This window comes from Physeter macrocephalus, chromosome 8 (genome assembly GCF_002837175.3).
Source record: "Physeter macrocephalus isolate SW-GA chromosome 8, ASM283717v5, whole genome shotgun sequence".
Classification (NCBI taxonomy): Eukaryota; Metazoa; Chordata; class Mammalia; order Artiodactyla; family Physeteridae; genus Physeter; species Physeter macrocephalus.
The window spans coordinates 4,714,113-4,740,676 of NC_041221.1; the positions used below are offsets into that span (position 1 = coordinate 4,714,113).

At 40.2% G+C, this 26,564-nt stretch overlaps 1 protein-coding gene across 1 annotated transcript in view; it reads left to right on the forward strand.

The window, feature by feature from the left end:
• Window positions 1–26,564, forward strand: part of ITSN1 (intersectin 1) — a 248,386-nt gene that overhangs the window by 140,824 nt on the left and 80,998 nt on the right. Inside the window, exons 20-24 of the mRNA XM_028492624.2 lie at window positions 6,626–6,753; window positions 9,718–9,947; window positions 11,786–11,907; window positions 21,151–21,398; window positions 23,904–24,063. Coding sequence (XP_028348425.1) covers window positions 6,626–6,753; window positions 9,718–9,947; window positions 11,786–11,907; window positions 21,151–21,398; window positions 23,904–24,063 — 888 coding nt within the window. The remainder of the gene's footprint in view (window positions 1–6,625; window positions 6,754–9,717; window positions 9,948–11,785; window positions 11,908–21,150; window positions 21,399–23,903; window positions 24,064–26,564) is intronic.

A 26,564-nucleotide genomic window follows, 5' to 3' on the forward strand; every position in this document is an offset into this window, starting at 1 on the left:
TTTGTTTTTGTAGGTCTTTTCCTTCTCTTGTGTTTCCTGCCTAGAGAAGTTCCTTTAGCATTTGTTGTAGAGATGGTTTGGTGGTGCTGAATTCTCTTAGCTTTTGCTTGTCTGTAAAGCTTTTGCTTTCTCTGTTGAATCTGAATGAGATCCTTGCCAGGTAGAGTAATCTTGGTTGTAGCTTCTTCCCTTTCATCACTTTAAATATATTGTGTCATTCCCTTCTGGCTTGTGGAGTTTCTACAAAGCCAGAGCTGGGAGTTCCCTTGTATGTTATTTGTCGTTTTTCCCTTGTTGCTTTTAATAATTTTTCTTCTTTAATTTTTGTCAGTTTGATTGCTATGTGTCTCCGCATGTTTCTCCTTGGGTTTATCCTGCCTGGGACTCTCTGCGCTTCCTATATTTGGGTGGCTATTTCCTTTCCCATGTTAGGGAAGTTTTCGACTATAATCTTTTCAAATATTTTCTCGGGTCCTTTCTCTCTCTCTTCTCCTTCTGGGTGGGACCCCTATAATGTGAATGTTGTTGCGTTTAATGTTGTCCCAGAGGTCTCTTAGGCTGTCTTCATTTCTTTTCATTCTTTTTTTATCATTATCCTGAATTCTTTTTCCGGAAGGTTGCCTATCTCCACTTCATTTAGTTGTTTTTCTGGGGTTTTATCTTGTTCCTTCATCTCGTACATAGTCCTCGGCTTTTTCATTTTGTCTGTCTTTCTGTGAATGTGATTTTCATTCCATAGGCTGCAGAATTGTAGTTCTTCTTGCTTCTGCTGTCTGCCCTGTGGTGGATGAGGCTATCTAAGAAGCTTGTGCAAGCTTCCTGATGGGAGGAACTGGTGGTGGATAGAGCTGGGTGTTGCTCTGGGGGGCAGAGCTCAGTAAAACTTTAATCTGCTTTTCTGCTGATGGGTGGTGCTGAGTTCCCTCCTTGTTGGTTGTTTGGCCTGAGGCGACCCAGCACTGGAGCCTACAGGCTCTTTGGTGGGGCTAATGGCAGTCTCTGGGAGGGCTCATGCCAAGGAGTACTTCCCAGAACTTCTGCTGCCAGTGTCCTTGTCCCTGGGGTGAGCCACAGCCACCCCCAGCCTCTGCAGGAGACCCTCCAACACTAGCAGGTAGGTCTGGTTCAGTCTCCCCTGGGGTCACTGCTCCTTCCCCTGGGTCCTGATGCACACACTACTTTGTGTGTGCCCTCCAAGAGTGGAGTCTCTGTTTCCCCCAGTCCTGTTGAAGTCCTGCAATCAAATCCCACTAGCCTTCAAAGTCTGATTCTCTAGGAACTCCTCCTCCCATTGCCGGACCCCCAGGTTGGGAAGCCTGACATGGGGCTCAGAACCTTCACTCCAGTGGGTGGACTTCTGTGGTATAAGTGTTCTCCAGTTTGTGATTCACCCACCCAGCGGTCATTGGATTTGATTTTATTGTGATTGCTCCCCTCCTACCATCTCATTGTAGCTTCTCCATTGTGTTTGGATCTGAGGTATCTTTTTTGGTGAGTTCCAGTGTCTTCCTGTTGATGATTGTTCAGCAGTTAGTTGTGATTCCGTGCTCTAGCAAGAGGGAGTGCCCGCACGTCCTTCTACTCCGCCATCTTGAACCCCAGTGGATACTTCTTTATACTTTATGTAGTATCACTTCACATAATACATTTATTTTTGAGTGTTTCTAAGAGCAAGTGAAGGAGAAACGTCACAGTTTTTTAATTAAGTGATTCTGTGCCACTTGCATAGCAATAGAATAACTGTCTTTAGTAAAGTTGAAAGTGAGCCATATTTCTCAGGGCAAAAAATTGGATCTTCTTGAGTATTCAATTTGTGAAGCATATTGCTTTTGAAATACTTTGGCTGTATGCCACAGGATGTCCAAAGATGTTTTATGGTGCAAATATCTTAATTCCTTAGGGGAAATAAGTGACTTTTCCCCCTTGGTTAAAGGAAGAAATTTAAAAGCAAGTTGATTTTCATTAATCTTAACTAATATAAGACAGAATCTTTATTTGCCAATCATTTTCTTATTGTGGTTTATAATCTGTGTTTGATCCAACACCCCTTTGAGAGTCAAATAAAAGCTATGTGCCTTCTCAGCAAGAAAAATGCCAATATACCCCAGTTTGCGTGTAATTTCATAGTGTTCACAGAGCCAAAGCTTTTTCATAGACCCTGGATAAGAAACTCTGCTTTATCTTAGAATTCTGTAGATATTATTGGTGAAAAAAATCTTAATTTATATATACTATGCATTTTATAGAGTTTTATTTTTCCTATATATTTATTTGTAGCTAAAACTTATTGAATGCATGCTTATTTCTTATTTATTAAGAAAGTCACCTTACTTTATTAGGAGTTAATATTAAGATATTGTTTAGCATATCTAGTGTAAAACATATACCCTTGAGTAGAACTCAGAAGAAAGGTCAACAAAGTTGTACACTCAATACCATATTGCTAGATAAATATCCAGCCAATAAATAAATATGTGATTGTAGAGTTACTTATTTTAGAAAAAAGTAAGTTAATTTGAGGAAGAGCTACAAGTGAGATACTGAGTTTTGAATGGCAGTAATTTCTTATTTGTTCTGTTTATCTTAGTTATAATGAAGAAATAACCGTGACAAGATTTAACAGAATTTGCAGAGTCACTTACATCAGGCTGATCACCAGGAGAGTTGATACGATTTGTGTGGGGAAGTTTTTCTTAGCCACTTCTCCCAATAGTTCTCTCATTTCCCAAGTAAATAAAAAATTTAATAAAACACCAGATTTATTTGTCACCTGAAAAATGTTTTCCCTGAAAGAATGAAAAGGCAACTTGTAAATAACTATACCTATACTTGAATTTCTTAAACGGTATTGAAAAGGAATGAAGAAACAGGGCAGCCCTCAGCTCCCATGTGAAAGGACCCATTGCTCCTTGTCATGAACAGAAAAGCAAGTTGTTAGCTAGTTTTTAGTTTATATTCCTTCATTCTATAGATTGCCATCTCAGAAGTTCAGCTTTTTAAAAAAAAAAAAAAAGTAATCAACTGAGGAATCATACATTTTCTGCTTATTTTGGTTCATGCCATCTTAAACTCCCAAGTCCAGGGAGAGAGAGGAAAACCCAGAATGCCTTACTATTCATAGCATCTTGATTTTCTTACACTTGATTGTGTATCTCAGCAGTATTTGACTTGGATGAAGGAAATGACAGAAAAACTTTGCAGTCTTCAAATCTGGATCATAAGATGTCAGAGCCTTCTGTTACCTCATTTGACATCTGTTATTTTATGGCTCCTGCAAGCTCCATTTCCTTGGAGGTACTTGAAGTTGCAGCTTATTTAGACAGTTCCGAAGATAGGTTCAGCTTATCCTCTATTTCTCTTATACTCAAAAATAAATGTGCTTTAAATTTTTAAAAATATCTTTCTTTGTGTATTTGAAACATTTAAAAATTGTTTTCAAACTCTCATTAGCGTGATTTTTTTCCTATAGATGCTTTAAGTTTTTATTTCTTATTGATTTTCATTTTATAGTCCCTCATAATATGTTGCTAGCTTTATTTCCATCTGTCTTGACTTTGTATCTGGTAATTATTGATCTGTAAATTAATATCCAGTACTAGAGCCCAATATAGAAAGGAAATATGCAGTACAAGTCTTTGTTAAAATGAAAAATCTTCATTTGTGCCCCGGTCTACCTGATGCATTGGTACATCATGGCCGGCGTCCATTCTAACTGGCCAGCACTTGTGCAGTAAGTACGTGTTGTTAAGTGTTTTGAATATCACTATGCCTAAAATACATTTTTCCTGGATGAAGTAAGAATTTTTCAGTTTTAATATACAATCAGATTCCTCCTCTGTCATTGTTTCTTTTTTTTTTTTAACTATTTATTTATTTATTTATTTATTTATTTATGGCTGCGCTGGGTCTTCATTGCTGCATGTGGGCTTTCTCTAGTTGTGGCGAGCGGGGGCTACTCTTTGTTGTGGTGCGCAGGCTTCTCATTGCGGTGGCTTCTCTTGTTGCGGAGCACAGGCTCTAGGTGTGCGGGCTCAGTAGTTGTGGCGCACGGGCTTAGTTGCTCCATGGCGTATGGGATCTTCCTGGACCAGGGCTCAAACCCGTGTCCCCTGCATTGGCAGGTGGATTCTTAACCACTGAGCCACCAGGCAATTCCCCTCCTCTGTTATTTCTTACTCTTTTGTATTTAATTTCAACTTAGAATTATTTTGCTTAGTGGTTATACCTTTTTAGTTTATGTAATAAGAATAAAATCCTAAATGAAAGGGACACAGATAAATAGAGAATAAATTTTTATGGTGATGAACAATGTCTAACAATTTAACAGATCTTAAAACTAAAAAACAAACAAACAAAAACTAAAGATTGTCTACTCTGATTTAGCTTGTGGTGCATGCCAGGGACCTGAGATTAAAATCCTGGTATCTTTGTTCCCAGTTCAGTACCTTTTAATTATAGTCTGTTGCCATAAATTATTTTTCTGAACCTATTTGAGAATTTTGTGCAGTTGAAGATGAAATTTGAAAATAGGAAAAAAAGTAAATTTTCATCACTTCTTACCCTTCTTTTTAAAGGGTCTCAGCCATTGGGTCAGTGACAGAGTGGGCCATCCCTGTCTATGCAGAGGCTAACTTTTGGCTTCCTCTCTTAGGACATATAGAGTTTCAATTAATAGCATTGCACTTCAGTTTTCCTTTTCACGTAGAGATATTAATTTGAACCAAGAGTGCGAATAACTCTAACAGATATTGACCCTTATTTTCCATTTGTCTCTGAAATATCAAATCCCAAATATTAACCAGATTTTTTATTCATTTTTTAGAGATTACTATTTATGCTTGATTCCAAATTACTATGAAAAGCAATACTGCTGAACTTTTAGCACATTAAAGTTTTACATCCCATGGTATAGCAGTGAGAAAGATGATGAAAAATGGAATTCTTTTTTTGTGATGTTGATATTTGTCTCTTAGAACTGTAAACAGACCAAGGCATCATCATTATGTTCCAGTTTCCATTCTTGGCCTTCCATGGCCGTTCTGTAGCTAAATTCCTGTCTCAAGTACCCTTCATAATTTGGAAATCACATGCCCATGGCTGCAGCCACAGGGAATAGTCCTTCAATTTGTGCCTTACAAAATTGTGTCTTCCTGCTGCATCCTGTCTGGTTATTCCCAGGCTCATCTGCTGGGTTCTCTACTCAAGCCTCTTCCTTCTTTCCTTCCTTCCGCCTCTTCAAGTGCCTCCTTCTCTCCAGTCCTTCCTCCTTGACCAGTACCTGCTCCCCCTAACCTCCTGATCTCCAGTTAAACTTTTTCTCGTATCGCACTGATCCCTTTTAGGACCTCTCAATGTCACTTATGGTATACAGAATGCTTGTTACATACATTATAACTTTATCTTAAGAACGGTCTAGCTAGTAGGGAAAGGTTAGCCTCACTCTTAAGACTTTTCTCTAGGAATAAGTGCATTTTAACACTGATCTTCTTTAGGCAATCTCTCTACCTTTGATGTCTGATCTGTGAATGAAATCTAAAGGTAGAAATAAGGCAGGAAGAAACCTACCCATCTGGACTTACCAGTGAGCAAATCAAGAGAAGACAGGGCAGGCCTTAGTTCTTAAATCTCACCATATAGACCCCTTGGCTGCCCCGCTAGTTAGCCAGACCAAGAAGTCAACTGGAACTTTACTCTTGGTTCTACTGGACACTTTGACTTGTCTGATTTATTGTTGACACAAGTAAGAAGAGATTTGGTGACTGAATCTGTTAGTGACTATTTGATTCCTATGGAATCAGAGGGTTTTCCCCCACCAACAGGCATTTCTTTGTTCTTCATATTTTTGGGTGTTTAAACTTCTGACTTGAGTACTTTAAATATCATAAAATACACTTTATTTTCAGTAGCATACTAAGGAAATTACTGTTATTCCTGTGTTAGTATCAAATGAGGAAATCGGATCCAAAGTGATAATCAAATTATAGCTTTTTACTTTCCATCTGACTGCTGGCTTTAGTTTGGGGCAGCTGACAGCTTCACACATGGTTTTAATAAGAAAAGATGCTTCGGAAGAGGTCTGATTCGACGAAAAATATACCCTGGGGGGAGACTCAGAGTTTTGGAGGAGAAGGATGTCGTTTTGTTTCAAAGCAGCATATCTTAAGAAGGAGGTGAGGTTGTAATGGTTTAGTGGAGCGAGTGTATGAAGAAGTGTGTGCATCTTCAAAGCCAGTGGAGGTTGGTGTTTATTATTATCAAAAGAATCTTAAGATTCCATTCATGATCATCACCGTGTCTCAGAATTGGTTGAGTTCCATTATTGTTGCTGAGTCCTGAGCAGTATAGTTTTTCTAATGCTCGTCCCTAGCAAGCTCCTTCTAAAGCACCTCATGGACCATGGTGCACTGTGTTATGGCTCACTAAAGTATGATCTCAGACAGCTTCTGGAGATCCGTCAGGTCAAAATGTAGAGTGATTTTAGTTTTCCAAGTTAACGTTTTTCAAACCTGAAGCGTTATCTCCTACGTGCCTAGGCTTCCCCACTATGAAATGTTGCATGCTGATAAGCAGTGGAAATGTCTATCAGCGCATGTCATTACATGAACTGTTTCTTGATCATTTATAGGAACTGAGAGAAATACATAATAAGCAGCAGCTACAGAAACAGAAGTCCATAGAGGCTGAACGACTGAAACAGAAAGAACAAGAGCGAAAGATCATAGAATTAGAAAAACAAAAAGGAGAAGCCCAAAGGTGAGTCTTTTCAGTGGATTGTGGACCCTTCTGGAAGGAACTTGGAGTATTTACTATTCTTTGCCGGGCTTCTCCAAGTTCTCACTGCACCAGAAAGAGCCTTCAGTCTTTAATGTGTGTGTGGGCACATGTATATATAAATCTTTGCATGTATAAGTACCCCCCAAAGTTTTTGGTTGGTGCCCAGAGCTCTCTCAGGCTACGACTATGTAGATAAATGGAATTATACAAGAAATTGGGACACTTGGTATGCTCCTTTGCATGCCAATGACCAAAATACGTTTCCAGTTCACAGCCTTTTAATAACAGTGGCCATCAGAGTCCTGGGTTTGAAATCAAAGTCCCTGAGCCCAGTGGCCACACAGGGTTTCTCCAGTGAGACGGACAGTGTACCACGCCATCTTCTTTCTTCGTTTTTTTCAACTGCAAATGAAACTCGAGTACAAAAGGAGAAAATTTGCTGCTGCTGCTGCTGCTTAGGACACAGACGCATTTTTGTTTGAATATTTGTGTCTGTAGTCTTTTATTTGTAACCTTTCGTGATAAATTGTAGAAATTTGTTGTTTCACTTTTGGTGTGTCTGATTTTGTTATTGGATATTTGCTTTTTAAGCTACAAATTGATTTTAGACTACCAAGAAACAAAAGTGACCAAATATCCCAATGATATAGTGTAAATTATAAAAATTGGTTATTGAAATTAGACTAAAAAGATGAAGAAAACTCATACTTTAGGCAAGTCACTGACTTACTGGGCTGAGCTCAGTTTAACTGTCAGGGTGTGCATTTTTTTTTTTTTTTTAACATTTATTTATTTATTTTAATTTAACTTTTGGCTGCGTCAGGTCTTAGTTGTGGCGTGCGGGATCTTCGTTGCGGTGCACGGGCTTTTCTCTAGTGGCGCGCAGGGTCCAGAGTGCATGGGCTCTGTAGTTTGCAGCATGTGGGCTCTCTAGTTGAGGCGAGCGGGCTCAGTAGTTGTGGCACGTGGGCTTAGTTGCCCCACGGCATGTGGTATCTTAGTTCCCCAACCAGGGATCAAACCCAAGTCCCCTGCACTGGAAGATGGATTCTTTACCACTGGACCACCGGGGAAGTCCCCAGGGTGCACTTTTGCGGCACTTTTTATTATGGGTACATATTGTATTTTGCATTTGGTGCTTTGGTCTTTTTTATCATGCCAGTGGGTAGGTATGGTTTCAAACCAATTTAGAGGACGATTTTATGGTTCTCTGGGTGGAAGGAGGTAGGTCTAGGATTATGTCCCAGGGATTAATTCCTTGGATATGTTGATTAACTCCATCATTTTCTTATCTTCGAAGTTTATTATTCACAATACACTGCACCGAAGTTTCACTTTCCTACAGAGTAGAAGTACACATACGGTGTCATAATATAAAAGTTTAAATTTTCTGCTTACAATTGTATGATAAATAGCACCCAAAATTTAACTTCAGAAATTACGTGGTTATATGCTTTTATAAATGGTAGCCTTTATTGGTGGAATATGTTAAGCAAATTTAATTGTTGTTATGAATAACAATTAACATTCCTACCCCTCCAAAAAATGTCTTTTATGCTTTCTTAACAGATGTTTTGAAAATTGTAAGTGAAATGCTTGATTTAAATGGAAAAGAATTCTGCTGCACTAAAGCTTCACGTTTATACAGAGTAGAAATAAATATAATACTTTTAAAAAAGTTTTATTTGTTTATATCATGTTCCCTTGGCAGTTTCCTAGTTCCAGGAGATGACCTTTGGCCTAGATGGCCTAGTTCCAGGAGATGATGCGTTGGCCATGTCACAGGCTAGCGATTCACAGTGTAGACTTTAGAACCAGGCTGCCTGAGTGGTCCCCAAGCTGGTGTGGCTGGGTGACCTTGGACAAGTCATTCACTCCCTCTGCCTCATTTTCATCTGTAAAATTTGGATGATAATGATAGGACCTACGTACCTAGTGTGAGGGTTAAAGTAGTTAACAAATGTGGAGGACTAGTTATTATTAACATGGTATCATTTATTATTACACATTAGTTTCTTTCTTTATTTGGTTGTACCATGTCTTAGTTGCAGCACATGGGCTCCTTAGTTGCGACAGGTGGGCTCCTTAGCTGTGTCATGCAAACTCTTAGTTGTGGCATGCCTGTGGGATCTAGTTCCCTGACCAGGGGTCAAACCCAGGCCCCCTGCATTGGGAGCGCAGAGACTTACCCACTGTGCCACCAGGGAAGTCCCACGTTAGTTTCATTTAAAGTGTGATCACTTAAAGTGTTTTCTGATTTTCTAAAATATTATGGAATGAGGGAAAAATCATCCGCGATCTTTTCCTGTGGATTTCAGGTTGAGGCCATCAGATTTTTCAAGGCCTATATTTAATTGCACTTTATCTCTTTGTCAGCTAGTTTGAAAAACAAAGTAGTCGAATTCAGTAAAATATATAGAAACTGTTGCTCAGTAAGGGTTGGTTACTACCTCAAGGGTTCAAAATAGCCTGTTGGTTTCCGCTTCAGTTCTGGGGAGCTGCTTGTGTGCGTGTACATACAGTGTGTCCCCCCAGTGATCTAATTGTTCATGGACTTCTTTAAGCAATATTTCATTTGCAGTGCTGGGTGTACTTTGTCTTCATGGAGGTTATGTTCCTGTGTTTTATGGCTTTTCTTTTTCTTTGCAATTATATGCCAGTTTTAAAATCGAGAAGTATTTTTGTGATTTTTCTAATCAGTTTATAAGCTAGCTACATCAGGAATTTTCTTTCTGTGTTTCTCTAAGTCATGTGATTTCATCTCACTCAGAAAGGGAGCCCTGAGAGCCTCTGTTTCATTGATTCAGATCCCTCCCTCTGAAGAACAATATCCCTTGGTGTTTAGCATCCCATTGACTAGATGGAGCTCTTTGTGCAAAGAGGCCACGCAGCAGTGTTAACTTGGAGTTGCTTCCCTGGTGAAATCAGGCATTTTGTTGACAGACGAGCTCAGGAAAGGGACCAGCAGTGGCTGGAGCACGTGCAACAAGAAGATGAGCATCAGCGGCCAAGAAAACCCCACGAGGAGGAAAAACTCAAAAGGGAAGAGAGTGTCAAAAAGAAGGACAGTGAGGAAAAGGGCAAACAGGAAATGCAAGACAAGCTGAGTCGGCTTTTCCTTCAACCACAGGAGCCAGCTAAGCCAGCTGTCCAAGCACCCTGGTCCACTGCAGGTATGAGAGGCCAAAATTATTCTAGCAAATAAGTCCTTTTCTACACCTGAAACTAACACAACATCGTAAATCAACTGTACCCCAATATAAAATAAAAATTTAAAAAAAAGAAGTCCTGTTCTCCCAGATCCTCTTGGGAAATATTCATGTCTTATCAGGCTCTATCTTGGCTGTGTTCATAGCGATGAGAACGTCAGTGTCTTTTTTGGGATGGTGCAGCTGTTCATCTTCTAGCATCATCAGATGTCTGTTTAGTTCTCCCCGCACCGTGCCAGCCTTTGGCATCCAGAAGTCTTTTGCAGACGACAGTGGCATGAAGTTTCATTGCCAAGCCCCATTCATACACCTGTATTCCAAATGGAGGTCATAACCCTTCCTGCTTCTCTGTTTTGTTATTTTCCCTGGGAATTTCAGAGCTGTCTCAGCAGCAGGAAGTGGCACTTCTTCCCCTTGCCTATAGTGACGTGACATTCACTGTCCTCAGTCTGCACTGCGTACAACTGTGTTCTTACCTTTTGAATCTTTTTTTTTTGCCCTTTGAACATAAGTTACATCTTTATAAATAACGATAAATGAAAGACTTTGAAATAGCTAGAAAACGTTATCCCTTTTATCAGATGCAAACTAGAATGTATTTTTTAAGTTCTTGTGTGGATGTACGATATTGTAAAACTTAGGAGATAGAACTCAGCTGAGGAAAGTGATGGCCTTTTCCTTTGTTTGGCAAATGACAAATGTTTGTTTCCTGTTTGCACAGCGGGCAGGGATGGGAGTGAGGGTTCAGAGTTGGCCGACACCCTCCCTGCCTCAAGATGCATCATGCAGTCCAGGGAGAAAGACTGGCAAGCCATCAGATCCACACAGGATCCTGTGCCATAAGAGGACAAAATATATGTTTTAATATTTTTTTTTGATCTGAAAATTATTTCGCCATGACTTGATCTTAAGTTCCTTATGCGTCCTCTTGGTATAAAATGAGGATTTTTTTTCTCCTTTGGTCAGTGGGAAATTATGCACGTCATTCAGTTCAAGATGACACAAAGATAGTACTTTCACGGCTTTTCAGAGAAAATAGGTGTGTATCAAAATACTTGCAGCTCTTGGGTAAAACAGTTCAGAGGGCTGTGAGTAGTTATTAATCGGGATCCAAAATATCCTCTGCTCGTGTGCATTTTTAAAAATTTTACTTCATTGAAAAGCTACATTATTTTCATCTAGGGTCTGTCCTTGGTTCATTTTTTTCTCTAGGACGTGTAGTTCACCAGGAATTACAATTGAATGATCAATAAGAACGGTTCTTGGTGAAATCAGCACTTGTGTTTTATATGAACACATTGAGGGCCTAAAACATCCACCTTTCCAGGTCTCTTAATATGGAAAGTTAAAGTTGTGTTTCTTTGCCCCCTCCGCTATGAGTTGGCTGTTTCAAATTTGCGTCACGTTCGAACCACGGCATCGTGCTAGACACCCTGCATGGGGGCAAGAGGTCTGGATGCTTTAAAGATGCGTACTGCTGACGCCTAAGCCACAGGGAGCAGAGAACAGGGACTTCAGGCAGCCTCACTGCACTCAGCACCGGGATGACCTTGGTTGAGCGTCCACTAGTGACCTCTCTGATGGGTTCTAGTTGCTGACATCAGATTTGGGTCTCCTTTGGTTTCAGAACGGAACACATCCTCACTCTGTGTTCTAGAAATTCCTTGAGCAGATGTAAATTGTTCAGATGTTAAGATAGGCAGCAGAGGAGATAGATGTCTGTAATTTGGCTCGCGTCATGCATTTGTGTTCCGTGTAACGTTTTATTTTTGTTCCCTTCTCCTTCTTTTCCTCGTAAACAGAAAAAGGCCCACTTAGCATTTCCGCCCAGGAGAATGTAAAAGTGGTGTATTACCGAGCACTCTATCCCTTTGAGTCCAGAAGTCACGATGAAATCACGATCCAGCCAGGAGATATAGTCATGGTAAGAAAGACTCCAGCGAAAGCGTGCTTTCTGTTGACGGTTAGCATGTGTCCTCTTTTGTACTTTATTTGACAATTGCAAATGGTTGGTGAGTGTGAAATCCAGTAATCCAGCATTTGAGTTTTTGAAGTATAGCCTCACTCTTCTTCCTCTTCTATTAGAATGAAAGTTGGCACTTAAAAACGTATCCCAGCATCACTTTAAAATAGAATTGTTAAAGAAAATGGATTCTTAACATAGCCTTGCATAATTTTAAATCTGTAAAGCTCTGGTAATTTTAGAGTTTAGATTACTACTTAGATATTAAAAGTAGTCTTTCAGAAATAGTTTTAAATGCAAAATGCTTGATCATCATTTTCATAGTTGCCACTGATAATTTTTGTATCTTTGGGTCAAAGCATCTTTTTTTCCCTTTGTGTAAACTTTGAATTGTGTGGAGAGTAATGAATTAAATACAGTTAACCTGCTTTCCTACTCTATAAATGAACAGATGAAAGAATTTAGAACTTTGCTTGTTACAGCTTGTTTAATTATAATAATAATAATCTTATGATTGTAACTAAAACTATAGTAACCAGTTTAAGAACGAATAAAGCAATGTGGCTGACCTAGATTATTTCCTAAAAGAAAATAGTAGTTCCTCAATCCAGTTATTAACGTAAGTCTTAGAAGTGGTTAAGCTTTGTATTACTGTTGGCTTTTTTTTTCTTTTTAATATGGAAATGGTTCAGGATTTTTTTTAAGAACTATGAAAGTTAAGAATTGAGACAAGCACACTTCCCATACTAGGATCTATGTCTTTGAAGTATAAAAGGGTGTCATGCAGTCACTGTAATTACTCATGCATTCATCTTCCATTTATGCATAGTATCTGTATTTAGAGTATGTGATCTTTCATGGGCCAAAATATATAGAAAGAACAGTGTGTTTGGTCCTCCAAGAACTCAATCCCTTCTCCCCTTATTTTCTGATAGCTTTTTCTCTAGTTCTTAAGGGCTGGAAATAAGGGAGTCGTGCTCAATGCTCCAGAATTTTTCAAAGTCAACATCTCCCTAACAATAACGAAACCCTCTTCCGGTAATCTCTCTGCCTTCATTCAGCACGGAGTTTTGAACGCCTGGGCGCCAGCCTCACTCATTCTTTACAGAAAGAACTGCTGGTTTCTCTCAAGTGTGGACGCACCATGCTGCACGTGAATGGTGACCTGGGCCGAGTGTTTCGCAGCTTCTTCCCCATCTTCTCTTTCCTAATGGCCTGAGGCTGCCTTATTCCTCCTGCCTGGTCTTTGAAATATCTTGTGCCTTTTAAAGCAGATTAATTGGAAATTATCTAAATACCATGCAATAGCAGGAATCTAAACCTTATGAAGGTACAATGCCATAGCAGAGAAGACCTCATTACAAAGTTGATTTTTATACTGCTTTAAAAAAAAAAAAAAAAAAGCCTAACATATTTGAAACTGGATTTCGTTGCAACACAAGGTGCAGAAAAGTATTGTTCTCTTCCTGAGATAAGGAAGTGTTACCAAATATTACGATAGGGAAATGTTACAGATGATCTATATTTTAATGAGTATATATTGCTACTTTTTTTGAATCATAGTCTTGTTACAATGGTACTGAGTCCTTTTCCGCAAACTGACTAGTTAAGCACCAGCCCCACTAGAAGAATAGAGTGTAGATATACCATGAGAATGAAACATTTCATTAAACATGTATTTTGCCTTGCTTTCAAACCTTTGCTTTCCTGGTGGAGGTTAAAGGGGAATGGGTGAGTGCCTTGTGACTGTCAGGAAGTCTGCATCTTTATTAAATGTTTTGTTCTCTTAAATCAGTTTAATTCTGTGTAAGTACACATATCTTTGGGTGTTGTCGTGGCAGTAAAAAGATGTTTTGAGTTTGTGTAGTAGGTTGTGCTTAAAATAGAAAATGAAGAAAAAGGTGTAAAAGTTTGTATTACCAGGTTTCTGTTTGCTAGATTCCATGCAAGGACTAACTTGAAGTTTCTGTATTGGCAAATCATTAGGTCAAGTCTCTGTCTCAGATCATGGACAAAAATAAGTTCCAAGTAGGTTAAACTTAAAAGTTAAAATTCTTTTTTAAAAGGTTTTTTTTTTTCTTTTTTTTTTTAAAGGAGAATATTGGAATAGTTTTCTAAGAAATGCCTTTCTGAGTTAAAACTAGAAGCCATCAATGACAAAAATGGACAGATTTGACAATATTAAAAAATTAAATCCTGTAGATTGCAAAATACATAGGAGACAAAGGGTCACTATCCATATTACATAAAGACTCTGAAAAGTTAATATGAAAGAAACCCACAGCTTTAAAAAGGTAGCTGAGGATATAAAGAGACATATACAGATGAAGAAAAGTAAATGATTTTTTAAAAATACAAAAAGATGCTTCTTTCTTTGGTGATCAGGAAAATGCAAATTTTTAAAATGAGATAGCATTTTTCATCTCTCTGGTGAGCAAGTTTAAGAGTTTGATAATATTAAGCTTTGTCAAGAGTGTAGGAAAGTGGATACAATATACATCGTCAGCATGGTTGTATGAATTGGCTAAGCCATTTGGAGGGCAATTTGTCAATACCTATTAAAATTTAAAATTCTCATTCCCCTTGACCTAGGAATTCTGTTACTCTCCCTCCTCTAGGCTGTTTTTAGCAAGTGCACAAATAAATGTGTCCATGGATGTTCACTGCAGCATTGTTGGTAAAAGCAAACAAGGAACAGCCCAGTATCCATCAGTAAGGGAATAGTTTAAATAAATTGTGGTACAGCGCTAAACAATAAATATAATGAAGATGTTTTTAAAAATTACACAGATCGACATATACAAATAAACTCTAGTAAAAAAGCACAAACAATATGTAGAGCATAATTGCATTTGGTTAAATAAAAAGCTGTGTGTGTGTGTGTGTGTGTGTGTGTGTGTGTGTATGAATGTTTTTACGTATATAGTTTACAGTCTCGCGGTATAGGCATCAAACTGTTAACAGTGGTTACCACTGGGCAGTTAGAGAGGTGTCTTTCATGTTTAATTCTATGTACTTCTATATTCATGTTTACAAATGTATTAACATTTGTAATTTTTAATGAAACACTAAAGATAAATCCAACTTCGACAACTGTTAACAGAGAATGTCTCCCCAGGCCTGGAATGGTGTTTATTTTATCTCAGACATCCCACATATGTTAACGAAGGGGCTGTGCTGTGAGGCATACTTGTATTCTCTTGCTGAGGGGACAGCGGTGGTGTCTTCATTTTGTACCACAAAATGCAGCAAGACACCTCAGATGGCATTCTACTGTATTATGTTTGTGAGGCTAACGATCGGTACCCAACAAGTGGAAATGGACATGTAATAGTAGCAGTTTTTTTATTTCATGAAGTTTGCAGTTGAGAAACACGATCGTGAAAAATACACAATAGAACATTCCTAGCGATCTCTCTTGGTTGAATAATCAGGAGTTCACTTACTTTTGTGGGCACAGTAATCATCGGCTCCTCAGATTTCTCAAACTTCTTTGAAACGTAGCTAACTATACCTGTTAGATTTTAGAAGTCTAGCAACGTTTTCTGTTTTAATGTAGGCAGTCTTGGAGGGGGCTTTACAAAATATTTTGCTGTTAAAAAAACTTGATTATCAGCGCAATTTTCTCCAAAAATATTTTTTCATGATTAACAAAAATTAAAGTGGTATTTTATATATAGTCCTGTTCTAAATGTTGTTGATAATACAAAAAAATATAAGATAATTCTACCATTCATATGTTTAAAATCTCTTCAGAAAAATAGGGAGAAACACATGAAAAGGCCATTGTGTGATGAAGTTCCCAATGAATGCTCACTAACTGCTAGGAATTTTATAAAAGAGGAAAGAAATCAGAGTGAACTAAGGTGCTCAGGGAAGACTTCTGAATGGAAACATCTTAATTGAGTTTGACCTGGACAGCTAAGACTTAGGTACTTTTAAAATCTATGGCCTGTCTTCTGATCTGGATGTCCCAATACCTGGAGGGTGAATAAGTCCAATTTGACATCCACAATGTATTGGAATAGCATAAGAGATTAGGGACTTCCCTGGCAGTCCAGAGGTTAAGACTCCACACTTCCACTGCAGGGGGCGCAGATTCGATCCCTGGTCCGGGAACTAAGATCCCACGTGCCACGCGGTCAGAAAAAAAAAAGAAATTGGAACACCTCTGCTCACTGCCATTTTGTTGAAGTTTATCTTAAGAAAACAGGCTGATGATCTACTCAGCTGGTTTTAAATGGTGCAGGGCTGAGTGCATCAATCCTGCTCAGGGACCTTAAAAAAAACACACAGAAAAACCCCACAACCAATCCAGGGCTCACCCCCAGAGACTGTGGGAACTTTTCATCCATATTTAGGATTCAAAATCTTGTCCAGGTGGTTCTATCAGGGAGTCAGTTTAGGGAACCACTGATCTAACCTAATCTCTTTTCTGTCAGGACTAATCCCAAGTCATTCTGGAAAATATCCTCTTCTTAGAGATATCCAAAAAAGGAGACTTCTTTAGGGGCTGTCAGTCATCAACCAGTCAATTCATTCAGAAAGTTGTTTAACATCTTCTAATTTAGTGTTTCTTTTGTAACAATGTAAACTCATTCTTTTTCCCTTTTCTTTTCTTGATGGAGAATTGTTTGGGGGTTTTGTTTTGTTTTGTTTTGTTTTCAATGTAGTCAGTACCTTTTATTTCCTGCCTTTCTTAGATTTCCATAATCTTAACATCTGAGCCATTGCTGTGTTGAGGGATCAGCACATACATGATTCCAGGGGTGGACCAAATCCAGCCCGTGCCTGTTTTGTAATAAAGTTTTACTGGGACACATTCAGGCGTGTTCATTTACATATTGCTTACAGCTGCTTTTGTGCTACAGCTGCAGAGTTCAGTCGCTGCGAAAGTTAAGGAAAATTTTGCCAACCTCTAGATTAGCACTTTAGAAAACAGTTTTAATATCCTCATCTAGGAGTTTAGGGGGAAACCTTTTATTTCCAAACTAGCAAATGTACGAAACATGTGTTTCTCCCCACATTCTGCAGCACACCCAGGCAGCTGCACCGGTGGGTCTAAGTTGGTACACAGTTTAAACCTGTTTGCTGTCCATGCCCTTTGTCCTGCTTGTGAGGGGAGAGGGAATTTCTGTTGCCCTTCTTTGTGACAAGGTCAGAGGCTTTAAAAATCTTAGCGTCACCATGAAGATGGCGGTCATGAAGCATATGAACATTGAGAAAAGAAATATGATATTATAGGGTTTCAGCCACGTGTACTTGAACCTGATAACGCTGCGTGCATTTGACTGTTGCATCAGTGCCCTACAGTATGCAGTGCATAATTATTAACAGTTCGTAGACTAGATCTGTAACATATTCCCAGACATTTAAGCAACATTTGGGGTTTGTGCTTCCCACTTTGATGCTTCACTAGAATGACCCCAAATGCTTTGAGGTGTTGCTGTGGGGCTGATTAAATGAAATTGTATTAAGACCAATATTGTTGGGCTTCCCTGGTGGTGCAGTGGTGAAGAATCCGCCTGCTAATGCAGGGGACACAGGTTCGAGCCCTGACCCGGGAAGATCCCACATGCTGCGGAGCAACTAAACCCATGCGCCACAACTACTGAGCCTGCGCTCTAGAGCCCGCGAGCCACAACTACCGAGCCTGCGTGCCACAACTACCAAAGCCTGCGGCGCCTGGAGCCCGTGCTTCGCGGCAAGAGAAGCCACCTCAATGAGAAGCCCACGCACCACAATGAAGAGTAGCCCCCGCTCGCTGCAACTAGAGAAAGCCCACGCACAGCAATGAAGACCCAACGCAGCCAAAAATAAATATAAATAAATTAATTTTTTAAAAAGACCGATATTGTTAATATCAAAATCCCCCTGACTTACAGCCACCGATAGATGAATCTACCCTATGTGTGTATAAGTCCACAATATAGCCAGCCACATTACAAAGAAGTCTGTGTGCTTGACTTCGCTTATTCTATCCTAATTTTATGTCCCGTTTTTCCACAATGGGATTGGCATTTTGAGTAAAGCTTTTCAAATCCAGGAAGGAATATTTCTCATTTTCATATGAGACCCCGTATGCTTTTTCTAAGTGGTTAATTTAATTTAATGTTATGTTAGGGAATTTTTATTATAACCTCTGAACCTTAAAATTAAAATTTAATTACTCATTAAAATTAATGGATTCATATAAGAATAGATCAAACTAATTGAGATTATTGTTTGTTCAAATTGAATGATGGATTTCCTTGGTTAAAAGGGAAATACTGATTTCAGTATTGCCCTCAAGGATGGCAGAAACTCTTATTTGCAGGGATAAGGAGCTGATGTGGCACCCTCTCCCCTTCCTGAGTACACACTAGCACCTTTTAGTGGTGAAGTCTGCTTTCTGTCATATCAGGGGACAAGGCTGGGTGTGATTAACTAGGGTGTGAGCTAGACCTGCCCATAGGGTGGAACATTTCCTCAGGGCTTCAGATCCAATTCCAGATGTCAACCAAAAGTCTGGTTAACCAGGTAAGACCCATGTCTCAAGGGAATGACAGTGGGTCACAGGACATAATTAAGTAAAGCAGCTGGCATTCAAGGAGGTCCAACTAGCTTAGACCAGTAGGAGTTTGATAGGTCATGATCAGGGATCACATTCCAGCCCCTACAGGAAGATAGGAAGGCCAACCCCGAGGGCCTAAGGTGCTAGACAGGTTTCTAGAGCAGGGAACTCCCCATAGAGAACCAGAAATCTCTGGTTACCTAAAGTAAACAGGGTCAAACAGAGGCCAGGCTTTTAGAACAGGGCAAAAGAGAACTGCAGTAGAGTCAGAGCTGGACAACAGGAGAGATGGCTTTAGAAAATCTGTCATTAAGCACGTCTCATATGCCAGGCAGTGTTCTAGATACTCATCATTCCTTACAACAACTATTATGAAACAGGTACTGGTATTATCCTTCATTTTACAGATGAAGAAACCAAGGCACCAAGAGATGACGCTTTGCCCAGAGTCAACCAGCTAATAATATAGAAGTGGTGTTAAAACTGAGGCAGTCTAATTGTCTACTAAGTCTACTCTTAATCATGACACTTTGTAGTCTTTTTTTTTAATTAATTTATTTAATTTAGTCTGTGTTGGGTCTTCATACGGCGCGCAGGCTTCTGATTGCAGTGGCTTCTCTTGTTGCAGAGCACGGGCTGTAGGCGCGCGGGCTCAGTAGTTGTGGCTCATGGGCTCTAGAGCACAGGCTCGGTAGTTGTGGTGCAGGGGCTTAGTTGCTCCGCGGCATGTGGGATCTTCCCAGACCGGGGCTCGAACCCGTGTCCCCTGCATTGGCAGGCGGATCCTTAACCACTGCGCCACCAGGGAAGCCCCACTTTGCAGTCTTGAGGCGAAGCGATTGTGTCTGGCTCCAGGACCTCACTCACTGCTGCCAGACCTTACCTTTGGTTCTGGGACGTGTGGAGGGGCAGGAACTGGGCTGTTTAACCCGCTGAGAAGCTGGGGAGGCCCTGGCTCAGCCTGACCTAGAGACAGCTGTGTTTCCAGTGCAAAACAGCTATAAAGTTAAAGTGCGTCATATCACCAATAAATATAAACAAGAGAGAAAAGGCATCTAGCCATTTGAGTTCAGCAGAAAATAAGATACAAGTGGGAAAACGGTGTCACCTTAAATCCTCATCTGGAGAAACAGTTTGGGCTGCCCAGAAAAAGGAAAGAAAGAAGAAAACAATGCGGGGCAGCTGACTGAGAAGTGGCCCACGTGCTCACATTGATACAAGTGTTAGCACCGGAACTGTAAAGCCAAAAATAGAACCTTTGGAAGCAGCGTTGCTATCTCAGGGAACTCCTTTTTGGAGAATTCCCAGCTTTAAAAACTGCTTTTACCCATGACAGTAGGGTTCCTAAGGTAGAGCAGCAAGGAAGCTCTCCTACGGACTGAATATTTTATAAATAACATGCAGAATTAAGTAGGAAGTCCTGTATTCTACTTTCTCCACCCCTACCCCAGGCATTCTTTTTTAATTCAGATAAGCTAATAAACATTATGCCATATTACTCTACACTGAATACGAACAGATGTTTGGTCCCATAGTTATTTGCTTTAGGGTTTGTTTTTTTTTAACTGAATATTTGAATGGGTTAGAAAACTGGTATTTTTGCCACTTTTTCCAAAATCATTGTTAAGACCCTACATACTCATTTCTGTGATTTCGAAAAAGCAACATTAAGGTCCAATGTATTACCTCCTTAGGCAGTATATTATGCAATAAAAATAGGATAAGGTCGCTGACAGAACCTTATTTGACTTATTGTAATGAAAATAATTTTCTACTAGTGAATGTAATTGTCCTCAAATTGATCTCCTGTTGCTCATAAAATAGTGAGGGTAACTTCTAAAGATAAGTAGAATCATTCTGGTGATTTTGACTAATCCTTTTGGTCAGAATTAAAGTAAAATGCAAACATTAAAAACACAGGTGTAATAAATCTCTGAAATTTTTTAACAGCAGAATTCTATATTCTCATGTGCATGTTTGTGAATATCAAAGTGAAATTTATACAAAAGAAAACTCTAGGACTTTAATAAAATTAATTGTTGCTGTAAATAATCATTTCCTTAATTTTCTCGTCGTGTATCTGTGGAGCTTTTAAATGGCTAAACACAGCAGCCAGTTCTACTTGCTGTAGAAACCATCTAAGGCTCTGTTTTTTATCTTCTTGTCCCTATGCTGAATAAGTACTGCGTAGTTTAGAGATTTTTTTTAGAGTGCTAAATTCATATCGATTGCACCCTTTGCTTTCAATTTTAAATAATAAACCTAAGTCAAATTATTTTTAATAATTACATGACTTCCTGAATGATGAAGTCTGTCACATCACTTTCTAATTCAAAGTAGCTCTAAAAATTTAAACTGTAGGCTTTATTAGGATTCCTTATTGGTCTTAACTGCTATTATTAGGGGAAAAAGAAAAAGCTAAACAGGCACAAAAGACTAAGAACTTGAATTATAGCATCTACTGTTTCTTCAGAGTTAAAAGTTTAGAGACCATTTTTCCAGACTCCTAGACTAAGGATAAAGTGAAGAAATGTCTGTGCCATGTGTTAGTCTGACCGGGTCAGAGGCGGGGGCTTTGTTCTGGTAGAGTGTTTGGTGTCTTTAGGGGTTGATTTAGTTCCACTGAATTAAACTTTATGACTTTCCTGCAGGTGGATGAAAGCCAAACTGGAGAACCGGGTTGGCTTGGAGGAGAATTAAAAGGAAAGACAGGATGGTTCCCTGCAAACTACGCAGAGAAAATCCCAGAAAATGAGGTTCCTGCCCCAGTCAAACCAGTGACTGATGCTGCCTCCACCCCTGCACCCAAACTGGCTGTACGTGAGACCCCTGCTCCTTCCGCGGTGACCTCTGCAGAGCCCTCTGCGACCCCCAACAACTGGGCCGACTTCAGCTCCACGTACGTGTAGGATAATATTTCTGATGATTTTTGAAATCCCAGCTTAGTGATCTTTTAAGTGTTGTTATAGTCTTGGGTTGTACCTCTGAGTAGTTTTCATGGCCACTTTCTCTGGTCTTCCGGCAAATTGTGGATTGCATTCTCTGACCTGGATTTAATTATATCATTGCTCAACAATGATTTGCCCTGATAAAGTAAAGCCTATGACCCTTGTTTCTTGTTTCGTTCAATAATTTGTCTGTATCTTACATTCTTGTGGAAGAAATGGAGAAATACAGTTTCCTAATAATGTGCTTGACACCCATGACAGCAAATATTTAGAGTCATTTCCTGCACAGAAATAGCACTTTTTTTTTTTTTGCTGGACAGAAACAGAAACTGAATTTAGTCACGTGGTTTTGAATAAGATAGAAAGCTGTTTCCTGTGAAGGTTTTCTCTTTCATCAGTCCTGTACAAACGTACAGCAGAGCGAAGAGATGTGTACTCTTGGCCGCTGTTTGTGCTATGCCTTGGTCATCAGGAAATGGCATTAAAAACAGTGTGTAAGCAGAGGTTTGAAAGGAGAGATGAAGCTGCTGTCCACGCTTCCAGTTATAGGACTGGTCTAGGTGTGCAGTAGTCTAAAAATATTTTATATTTTTAGACATTTAGGCATTCAACATAAGAAGTGTTTTAAATTTGTTTTCAAGTCTGATCATCTTTCAGAAGAAACAAATTGAAGGCAAGGAGTCAGGGCGTAATGTTGGAGAAAGATCAGGTGGAGGAAATAGAGGAAAGAGAGGTGAGTGATGACCAAGGGCAGGAGGAAGTGGAGGGAAGGAAGTAAGGAATAGCAAGCTTTTCATACTTACATTTTCACGTAAATGGCTGAAAGTGCTAAAGAAGGTCCCCCCTATCTAATCTCTGCTAAAAAGTAGTCTTTTATTAGCACGATTGAAACCAAGTTGAAATTCTCCTCTCTTGATTTTTTTTTTTCTTAATTGAAGTATAGTTGATTTATAATACTGTGTTAGTTTCAGGTGTACAGCAAAGTGATTCAGTTATATATCGATAAGTCCCCTCATACGAACCTTCAAGTTGCGAACTTTCAAAGACGTGAACGTGCATTCACATGTCCAATCACGTACGTCAGTTCACGTGACTGGCGTACATTGTCACATGGTTGTGCTTTTTGTGTACTCTACTGTATGGTACTGTATAGGGTACAGTAGTACAGTATCTTTATTTCAACCCCAGGCTGTCGGGAAGCAAGCGTAAAAGCAGCAGTAATGTAGCTGGTGCTGTACTGTACTTTTCAAGGTATTATATTGTAAGATTAAAAACGTTTTCTTTATTTTTGTGTTTGTTTTTTATGTATTATTTGTGTGAAAAGTATTATAAACCTATTACAGTACAGTACTATATAGCCGATTATGTTAGTTGGGTACCTAGGCGAACTTTGTTGGACTTAATGAACAGATTGGACTTTCGAATGCACTCTCGGAACAGAACTTGTTTGTATGTAGGGGACTTCCTGTATATATTTTTTCAGATTCTTTTCCATTATAGGTTATTACATGACATTAAATATAGTTCCCTGTGCTCTACAGTAAATCCTTGTTGCTTACCTATTTTGTGTATAGTAGTTTGTATTCCCTGTCTTGATTCTGATTGAAAAGTTCTGACTTTTGAAACTAAAGCTTACACTAAAATAGAAGACAAGTGCTGTGTTTTCCAGGATTTTGTTTTGCTGTGGATCCGGTCCGTGTAACTCTCTTGCTCGATAATATGTGGTCTGCCACTCTCCTGCTATAATTCCAGGCTTCTTATTTTCCAAACCCTGAATCAGGATGTGCCGTCTATCAAAGGAAATATTTTAACTTTCAGATTTGTTTATGTCTTATAAAGATTTTTAAAAAGTCAATTGAATTTAAATCTGCACTGACACAGATGTGTTTATTTAAAATTATAAAATCGCAAAATTAAAACCATCCCCGATATCAAGACAACTGGTTGCTCTAAAGATACCACTGGTAGTTACCATGGTACCCAAGCACATGGCCTGCTGCTTGCTGTGTGATGATGGGACCGAGAGATGGTATTACTAAGCCCCAGCCGCTGGGCTGGCATGTTTTCATACGTGGTGCGAAACTTCTTTTTTGCTTATTTAGCATTGTCGTTACAAATGAAGATAATGATCACGTGAGGCTGTTTCTGTGGCGCTTTCTCATTGCAAAGTATTTCTCTATGTGATATTTCATGTGACCCTCACAACGAACCAGAGTGGCACAATATTGTTCCCATTTTATCAACGAGGAAACCAAGATTCAGAGAAACTACGAGAATTTGCCTGAGACCCATCGCTAGTGTGTGACGGTCAGACCCAAACCCAAGTCCAGTGCTCTTTCCCCCCTCCTTGTTCTTAAACAAGCCCCATGCACATCCTGGGTGTATGTTTATGGCGGGAGAAACGCCGATGCTTCGGGAAGTCCTTGCCCCTCACGGTGGCGTGCTTCGCCTTCCAGGTGGCCCACCAGCACGAATGAGAAACCAGAAACCGACAACTGGGATGCATGGGCAGCCCAGCCCTCCCTCACCGTTCCGAGCGCCGGGCAGTTGAGACAGAGATCAGCCTTCACTCCAGCCACAGCCACGGGCTCCTCTCCATCTCCTGTTTTAGGCCAGGTAACAGCATCGATGGGAGCAGGAGGGCTTCGAGTGCCTGTGTGGGGCGGACAGATTCAGCCAATGCTTGTTGTCAGTGTCATTTAGGAGTAAGCCTCATTATATGCATCTAGGTCGGCTGGCAGGGCGGGATCCAGTTCACAGTTTCCCAGTAGAGGGAATAGTGACAGTTCAGAGGATGGAGTTCAGACATTTGAACTCCATCTTGAACAGTGGGTAAGAGCTTATTAGGAAACGGAGAGGGCTGGCATGTCAGACAGAAAATACTGTGAGGGTATCACAACATTTTAAATCAGCTATACTCCAGTATAAAATAAAAAGTTGAAAAGAAAATAATGTGAGGAGAGGCTTTAGGTAGGAAGTCAGAGAGTGTTTTGGGAAAGTCTTGGGTCAGTCCATTTGGCTAGACCATTGAATATTTATCAAAAAAGATAGACCGATTACAGATTAATGGGAAGCTCTTAAATGCCTTGCTAAGAAAGTAATTTCTGAAAGGATAATAAATAAAGGAGTTTATTCCTTTATTTATTTATTTAATAAATAAAGGAATGAAATTTCTATTAATAGTCAAACCGAACAGTGAAATTGCCCATCTGGCAGGCATTTGGGGGTCAGGGACAGTTTCTGCTCGGGGAACAACCGGAGTGAACACAGGCTCCGGGCAGATTCACGTGGAGGGTGGTGTGTGCAGGAAGATTCGAGTCGGGGACACGGGGGCACTGACAACAGTTGAAGAGGGTGGAGCCCCAATGCCTGTGGGAGCAAAAAGGAAAGGAAAGGTCTGGGACTGAGAAAAAGATTTGACTTTACAGGGGAACAAGGAAGGCAGAAGGAGAAATTGATTTTTAGCGAGAAGTTGGGTTTTAGACGTGTTAATTTTAAGGTGAGAGGGGGACAGCCAGGTCATTCTGTCTGGCAGGAATTGGGACATAGATCAGATCTCAGGAAACGAGTGAGCTCTTCAAAGGAGAGAGAGTGCACGAAGATGGAAATTGCACAGAGCATGTGTCTTCTCTGACCTGGAAGTAGGGCAGCTCCTGAGAGGAGCTGTTCCTTTTCTTTGCATCTGTTCCAGCTCAGCAGGTGGCACAAGTGTCATGCTCAGCCGTGGTGACTCTGGGGGAGGAGGGCTCAGGACCAGGAAGACGAGGAGAAGTTGAAGGCTGTTTCCGGAAAGCCGGGGGGGTGCTCATATTATTAAAGGCGGTGGTCCGGGCAAAGAGGCAAGTAGAGCATATCTGCGATCTGGGAAAGAGCAGGATAAAGCCTATCGTCGAGGGATACAGAGGAAATGTTTGGTGGGAAAGTGGAAGGGTTTGGTGAAAGGAAAGAGAAGGAGCAGGGTAGGAGGAGGACAGGAAGCAGCCACATGGCCAGTGGAGAAAGGGACTGAAAAGTGGAGTACCAGAGAATCTAAGTGGAAGCAGCGTTAGAAGCACAGAAAAGAAGACAGGCTTCCTTTTCTTCTGGGAGAGGAAGGGTGAAGAGAGGTTGGAGAAAGGGGGAAAGGGGTTCAGATTGTGCTCTGGGCAGCTTTTTCAGGAAGGGCCCCCGAGGGCCTGCGGGGCATGCATGAAAGGAATTGAGTGAAGAAGGATGAAGCCTGACGTGGCTGAATCTAACCTGAATGTGTGACTGGTCATCACACATTGTCTTGGCTTTCTCCAGCAATACTGCACAGTTTGGGACTAGAAATAATAATAGTAACATAAGCCACCCTTGTTAAGATTATTACTCTCATAGCTGCTCTAAAGATAGATCCTGTTACACTTTCTTAACCACCTTTTGAAGAAAGTGTCTCTGTTTTAGAGATGTGGAAACTGAGGCCTGGAGAGATTAAACAGTTGTCCAAGGTCACACAATTTTAGTTAAGTGACAGACTTGGGATTCAAACCCAGAGTCCGTGTTCTGCCTCATTCCATGCTGGTTATTCAGGCATCTCCACGTGGAAAGATGGACAGGGCAGGTGCAAGCAAAGATTTCTCGGGGTGAAAGGTTATGAAATACTGGAGCCCAGGTGAAATGGCAGAGACTAAACGGAAGTGATGGAGAGGATTAGGCAACACAGAAGCGCTGAGATCCACGGCTCCGGTGTGAGGCACCCTGCAAGCGCGAGGTGGGGACACGGCGGGCAGAGACTCTGTGGTCCTGGGGGGCGTTTGGAATCCAGAGACCCCCTCCTCAGTTCTGAAGACTGGGTGGAGTGTACAGTCGAGATGGAAGGAAATAGGGATGTCATAGATCTAAGAAGGCGAGAACCCATGGAGACCAACATGGAAGCCGAAACTCTTCGACCTGTCATAAATTCTCCACTTGTCAGACATAATCACAGTTAAATGTCATTATGAAAATATCTTCTGCAGGCAAGTCCAGGTTGGTTCTTCATAAACTGTCATTGGGCATTATCCCTTGTTCTTGTCCATTTACGTATATAATCGAAAGTTGATGTTCTATTTTTTAGTATTGTTTTAAGATACTGTAACTGTTTTATGTTACAGTCT